Source organism: Salmo trutta, chromosome 15 (assembly GCF_901001165.1).
Source record: "Salmo trutta chromosome 15, fSalTru1.1, whole genome shotgun sequence".
In the NCBI taxonomy this organism is placed as follows: Eukaryota; Metazoa; Chordata; class Actinopteri; order Salmoniformes; family Salmonidae; genus Salmo; species Salmo trutta.
In genome coordinates this window covers 39,232,708-39,239,796 of record NC_042971.1, presented here as the reverse complement: position 1 = coordinate 39,239,796, position 7,089 = coordinate 39,232,708, and the positions used below count along the sequence as shown (strand labels likewise).

Genomic DNA, 7,089 nt, shown 5'->3' with positions numbered 1-7,089 from the left:
TTCTCCGCAAAAACAGAGTGTTCAAATTAAGATAGTAGATCTGTACGCATAGGAATAGGATTGTATTTAGGGAAATTGTTATAAGGTTTCTGCTCTGGATTGGTGAATACAGGATGTCATACTCAGTCTAGGAGAAATTTTGAAAAATATGGCATATCTTTTGAAATGTGAAATGATATGAAGTGCTGCTCATTGAGTTGTATCTGATTGCTATCATTTAAAACAAGTTATAAATCAAGGGCACCCATGCCTGTAAAGTTAATACAAGCTGTATCTATGTAATAACGTACTCCTAAAATCCAAAGCCAATTTATAGGGAGACATGCCACAGCAATGTTTACAATGAAGTCTGCTGCAAGTGTACTACACAGAAAAGGCTATGTGTTTGTGTGAACTTGTTATGCATGAGAGTGACTGAAAAGCAAGGGTCTATGGGTCTTTGACCCCTGCACTGTCCTTAATGTTGAACCCAGGGCTGCATTAGTGATGGGTAGTGGCTGAAAAGGGACTTTGTGTCTTTAAGATCTGCTGGCTCTGGGAGCTGGGGGTCTGTCTATTGTTGGTCAGACAAAAGCTTGAGTCAGATTCATATAGGAGTGGTGGGGAATAACTTCTCAAATCACAGTCACAAAGCCGCCAAGCTAAACCTCAATAACCCCATACCTCTTTCTGAACATGGGTAAGTGGTTATCTAATGAGTTTTTAATATTTTCTATGACTATCTTAATAGTAAAAGTCTGTGGAATATATTTAATCTACTTTTGAAATATATATATATATATATTTTAGAAAATATAATTGTTGCTTCACTTGAGAACAATATGAAGGCTTGATTAATATTGTGATAATTGCTGGTTTTATTGCAAGTTGATTGTATGATTGTCTGATAAGATTATAATGTCCACTTGTGGGTACCTCATGGGTTATTCATAACACAACATTGGTAGTATTGCAACATTAGAAACATAGGCAGGATTGCTCAAATATTATTCCAGGTTGCATGTAGATAATATTGTAGACTAAATAGCCAATTTGGAACATTTTAGATAAGCTAAGCTTATTGATACTCATTACTCAAAATATTGATTGCAATTCCTTGAAAATAAAACATGCGATTCAAATACATTCAGGATCATCATCTAATCAATGAGATTAAAATTAAAATCAAACCAGCTCTCACACAGCTAATATCTGTAAGATATTTTCTAAGAGGTGGATTGAACTCATTGGGGTTCAGAGAGACAGAGGACCAGCGCAGGCTGCTGTCAGGGAGAGGTCATGCAAGGTCGATCACGTCAAAGGCTCTCACACTTCCAGTCTTGTCCAGGGCATAATTAGCACATTTGCATGGAATCCTTTGATTCACGCGGTAGATCTGACTCTGGAGTCAGTTTAAGTTTCATGGAATCCTTTGATTCACGCGGTAGATCTGACTCTGGAGTCAGTTTAAGTCGACCAACTATTCCTCCTTCACTACTATTTCTTCAAACAAAATAGTTTCTCTGCACTACAGTTGATTCAGATTTAGCATGATTTAAGGACTTAGTTTGGTAGGATCCTTCAGTGGTATCTGTGCTGTGATTTTATTAATAGGTTATCGTGGCGTTTCAAAGCACAGCTGAAGAGGGGGCGTCTGCAGCTGATGTAATTTCCAGGGACTCAAACAACTTTCCAGCTGTTGCTGTTTTTATTTAAATGGCAGTATATTTCATTAATATACTTTGTTCCTTCCTACCAAGTAAAATCACAGAAACCATAATATTACAGGAACATTTAGTCAGTGTGCAATAGTTGCTCAGTCATCTATTATGTATGATCATGACAGTGTTTGCCATTCCCGAATGGGGTTTGTAGATCATACAACTTTGATGAGCCACTTGGTTGTTGTTGTGAAGATATTTCAGTTTCCCCCACCCATTCATTGTGCTTCCTCCCACCCTTGAACACTTGAACCGCAGTCCCCACCCCTGCTAACATAGACACTTATTCGGTGCCATAGTACCAGTCCCAGCCAGCTGTAGCTGTGGGCTGGACTGGGTGAATAGCACTGACGTTGCCAGCGGTACTGTGAGAATCCTGGTGGTGGAGGTACTCCCTGACCTCCGCCCCACCTGCCCAGGCGCCCGATGGCTTGTTTATTAGATTGTTGGGTTGTGTGTGTGTGTGTGTGTGTGTGTGTGTGTGTGTGTGTGTGTGTGTGTGTGTGTGTGTGTGTGTGTGTGTGTGTGTGTGTGTGTGTGTGTGTGTGTGTGTGTGTGTGTGTGTGTGTGTGTGTGTGTGTGTGTGTGTGTGTGTGGTGTGTGCGCTTGTTTTGTGTGTGTGAGGTGGTGCTAGTGTGGTCTTTGTTTGTTTGACATCACTGGCCTTTGTTCTCCTCCACTCCTAGTTAAGACAAAGGGCACTGTGTATCCCGCCACAAAGACAGGCTCTCTCTCTAAGCCCCTGGAGCCCATCCTTCAGTGCCCTCTTCTCTCTCTCCTCTCTTGGTGACGCCTGTGGTGGCGGGTGGTGGTGAAAGAGGGTTGGACTCTGGAGAGAAGAGGGACTGAACTGTGAGCTGTTGGCAGGAGCTGAGGAGCTTTTACACACGGATGAAACCAGTGCAGAGAGCTGTTCTTTAGTTGCAATATCCTGCAGAAGAGCCTTTAGCATCACTGGTTCATAAACTCTTTGCTTGTTGTTGAGGAGCACAAGATCGAAAGCAGCAAATGTTTCCGGTCAGACAGCCTTGGCTTTGCAAAGCCCTAGGTGCATCTCTCTCTCTGATTCCTATACCAATACAGCCATTAACAGTCTGGATGTTTCCTATCTGCTTCCCCAGCACAGCTTACATTGGAGGAAGTGTATGAGAGTGCTGTGAAGTCATTGGCGGCTGGTTTTGTATGGGCGCTTTAACGTTACTTGGTTGGATACGCTGCTCTGCTGCACTTGGTTTCGCTGTTGTGTTTCGCTAAAATGTTTCTGTTGCTTTCATGCCTGTTGATGGAAGTTGTTGGTGGATGTTGATGGATTTTCAGCAGAAACAGTGGGGTCTTTCTTTTCAACAGCTCCCCAAGTAGGGTGACTGACAGGTGTCTGGACTGTGGCGTAGATGTGCTGTGTGTTGGTGTGTGCGGTGTGTGCCGCCTGTGTGTTGATGTATTATGCCCCCTCACCAGGTTGTTATGATTGCTGTATCCGCTGCCTGGGGGCAGTGCCCTACCCGTCCCTGGTGGCCACTCTGCTCTGCTTCACCGGCATGGCACTGTTCTGTGGCTGTGGGCACGAGGCACTGGCCAACACAGAGGTTCTCGCTGAGACTTACTTCGCTCGTAACATACAAGACTATGTTGTCCTGGCCTCATTGTGAGTTGAGTGGTCCTTTTAATTGATGAGTAGAATTTTCTTCCTAGTAAGTGTTTGTATTTGTAGGTAGGTTGTGCAAATCAAGCAACATAAATGTAAAGACTCTTACAGTAGTAGTAGTAGTAGTAGTAGTAGTAGTAGTAGTAGTAGTAGTAGTAGTAGTAGTAGTAGTAGTAGTAGCAGTAGTAGTAGTAGTAGTACCCCTTCCTTTAGATAGGTTGAGAGCAGCCACCCTTCAACAGCAAATTTGTATATCTGACCTCTCCTTATTATGACCTGTCCTTGTCTCCCAGTATCAAGTACTTCCAGTACGTGATCTATGGCCTGGCCTCTTTCTTCTTCCTTTACTGCATCCTGCTGCTGGCCGAGGGATTCTACACCACCAGTGCCGTCAAGCAGACCTTCGGGGAGTTCCGGAGCACCAGATGTGGCCGCTGCCTTAGTCTGACGGTGAGTAGGGGAGTGGGAGAGAGAGGTGAGGGGGGAGGAGGGAATGACGTCACCTCGCTGTTAGGTTGCTAAAATAATATTGACACTATAGCCTACTGTACTCTAGCTTGTAACCCACCCACTGCAATAGAGGTTGAAAAACAATCCATAAACAATTCATAGAGTAGTTAATTAATCATCAGTTAATTACCCATGAATCCCTCATATATTATGCTCTGGGGATATTAGGCTCATGTTAGAGTATTTACCCTCTGTGGTGGGGTATTACTGCAGTAATAAGGCCTCATGGGACATGTTGTGTCACATCCTGATTCCCTGGAATTTGACCAATAACTTCCTGTGACCTCCTACTGTGCTTCCTGCTACACAGTTCATCATTGTGACATACGTCCTGGCAGTGATCTGGCTGGCGGTGTTTGCCTTTACAGCCATACCCGTCTTCTTCTTCTTCAACATGGCACAGACCTGCCACACCATCAACATCCTGGCTGAGACGACACCCAGCATCAACCAGCATGGCTGGATCTGCATGGATGCCCGGCAGTATGGTACGTTTAGCTTATGACGGGCCCAGCTGGGCCACCTTATGTTATTTTCTTTTTAATACAATTTTTACATTTGAAATGTACTGTACTTCATTTCACATTAATGAGACAAGCTTCACTTTAGGACTGCTGCCTTGGAATGCAATGCCAGGGAAGGCTTGTGGAATGACCTTGGCATCCATTTGCAAAACAAAAGAGGTGAGTTGGTGGTAGCTCTGTCTGACAATAAAACTACTTTGAAAGAATGAGAATGTTCCTGGATTATGTAACCTTTAAACCACAAAACACATAGCTAAATTATCATTCTGCATTGCAAATCAATGTACAATACATGCACTCTATGAGGCCCCCTTTTATAATGTGTACTAAAATGCATTTGATCATATTTGCTTGTTTTGTCTTTGCAGTTCTTCGTCACCTATGACCTATACATTGCTGCCTTTGCTGGTGCAGGGATCGCTCTCTTGGCTCTGGTGAGAAAGAACGTGATGAATCTATGGGGCCTGTCAACCTCTTGGTTTAAGTTCAGAGTTTATAATTTATAACGCAGTTTATAATAGCTATCCTTCATAAACCATTTATAAATTAGTAAATAAACTATTAGCAGATTAATAATAGTTAAATATCAGTACATTACTAGTAACTATATTAGTTAAAAATTACAAAAATTATTATGTTTAACTAATGCAGTTACTAATAATGTACTAATCATTTAAAGATGTATACATAATTTGGTAATATTTAGTTCATTTATAAATGGCTTATAAAGGATAGTTATTATAAAGTATTACCGACTTGAATTTTGCAGCTCCATTTGGCTTAGTTTAAGGCATACCACCAAAGAGGTATGGGGTTAATTTGAGGCTCTTTGGCATAGAAGAATAATAACAGAGAAATAGAAAAATGTATCATACTCAGCACAGTAGCTAAGTTTTTATTTGATTTTCAACAATGATTAAGATGACAAGACCAGCCAGGTCATAAGAGAAAAGCTCACCAATAGAGAGCCCTGTGAGGGCATATTTTTTTTATTTTACCTTTATTTAACTAGGCAGGTCAGTTAAGAACAAATTCTTATTTTCAATAACAGTGGGTTAACTGCCTTGTTCAGGGGCAGAACGACAGATTGATTGTACCTTGTCAGCTCGGGGATTTGAACTGGCAACCTTTCAGTTACTAGTCCAACGTTCTAACCACTAGGCTACGCTGCCGCCTCATATGGAAGTGATCAATGTGTGCACGAAGAGAGATCAGCTTGTGAGGCTATTGAATAATTGTGTCATCTGAAAGAAGCTGCACTTTTGCAAAAACATATTTTGGAATTCTTTCATTTTTTTAATAGTTTCTCTTTTGTCCCACTCTTCATCTTTCTCTCTAGTTTATGTATGTGGTAGCCACCACATATAACTATGCAGTCCTGCGGTTCCTGGGCAGGAAAGGGCTGCGCTGTTAAAAACTGTGCCCTTTCACGTCTCCATCACCCCATAGACTGGGCCTGAGGGGGGCAGTTACACATCACACCACTGAACTTCATCCATCCCCTGTGAGACACACCTGCAACCTGGATCCCCTACCTACTGCTGGCTGCTTCCCTGGAGGGCTCCAATTACTGACACATCGTTCATCTGGCCAGCAGGTTTATCACCTCAGCCTAGCCTCAGAGCCATACTTTATGTATTTCTGAGCACCTCCAAGATGTATGATACCGACTAATGGTCTAGTTACTTTAGACAGAAACGAAAGTAGGGAGGTTGGTCAAAGAGGAGGGGTGGGCGCAATCCGTGACTGTATGATATTGTTTGACCGCTATTCCATTCATAACGTAACCTAATGTAACGTAATATATCATACTAAATGGAGTGTCACAGATTTACGTTGAGAATAATACAGATTGCCCTGAGACCACGTTGGGTCGTTATAACTTTAAGCCCCTCCCCCTGCTCACCAGTCTTATACCTTTGGTTCTCAGTCCAGGAGGATGACTCTCTGATGTCTGTTGCTAATTTTCACAATGGATGTAGCGTCTCTGGTTTTGGTTCACACTTTTTTTTTTTTTTTTACTTTTATAAAGTGTCACTGACGCTATTGTCAGATTGTGGGCTCTATTTAGCTCTCTAAATCTGAGTGACTTGGAGAGATGGCTGCTCTCCATGCTAATCAGAACTAAGAAACCGACCCCAGTCGCCTTGCTTACTGATATGTATATAGATTGTGAACATGATCTAGCTCCTGTTGCTTTAGATTGTGTTAGTAAATGAGCTGTCCATTACTGTAACTAGAGCAAACAGCAGAATGTGCCAAAGTTCTCCACAACGCTCAAGTGAAATGTGGGAGTGTAATGTGGGAGTCGCTCTTGTCTAAGGGTGTCAAAGCACTTATGGCAGCTTTTTTGCACTCACTCTTGATGTAGTACCTATTGTTTGTCCTTTTGACTGATTACTGTGTGTGGGATGCAAGGAAACCCAATTCTATGGACGTGCTAAAGGTATAAGCTAAATAAGATACTCAGTTTTCATTCTCCATATGTATTAATGCTCTCTGCTTTTAAACTGTAGTGTTTGATTTCCAGGGGATTTCTGGCTGGTGAGTGGCCTGCTATGCTATTTACTGAATTGGGTGTGTATATAATGCTGTGTTGAATTGATTAGCCATTAAAATGTATCAAAGCCTTTGAAACCAAGGCATTAAAATATTGTGCTTCATTTCAATGTCATGCAAATGTCAAATGGTAAAACAAAACTTCCAGTGA

The 7,089-nt window shown here is 42.0% G+C and overlaps 1 protein-coding gene across 2 annotated transcripts; it reads left to right on the top strand.

The window, feature by feature from the left end:
* The first annotated feature begins 523 nt into the window (after window positions 1-523).
* Window positions 524-7,027, top strand: plp1b (proteolipid protein 1b). Of its 2 annotated transcripts, none has more exons than XM_029691391.1 (7): window positions 524-679; window positions 3,159-3,345; window positions 3,639-3,795; window positions 4,166-4,343; window positions 4,465-4,538; window positions 4,748-4,813; window positions 5,719-5,966. In XM_029691391.1, exons 1-7 carry the CDS (start codon window positions 676-678, stop codon window positions 5,791-5,793), a joined length of 741 nt encoding a protein of 246 aa, XP_029547251.1. In that variant the 5' UTR covers window positions 524-675; the 3' UTR covers window positions 5,794-5,966. The 2 variants fall into 2 exon arrangements, with proteins under 2 accessions (XP_029547251.1, XP_029547250.1); XM_029691390.1 differs by lacking the exon at window positions 524-679 and adding an exon at window positions 2,463-2,748 and having other exon boundaries at window positions 5,719-7,027.
* Window positions 7,028-7,089: the final 62 nt, after the last annotated feature.

Excerpts from the sequence above, each read along its gene's own strand:
- plp1b (XM_029691390.1), top strand. The coding sequence starts at position 2,709 with ATGTTTCCGGTCAGACAGCCTTGGCTTTGCAAAGCCCTAG. Across the intron at positions 2,749-3,158 it reads TTGGCTTTGCAAAGCCCTAG|GTTGTTATGATTGCTGTATC; the intron begins GTGCATCTCTCT and ends CCCCCTCACCAG. Across the intron at positions 4,344-4,464 it reads CATGGATGCCCGGCAGTATG|GACTGCTGCCTTGGAATGCA; the intron begins GTACGTTTAGCT and ends GCTTCACTTTAG.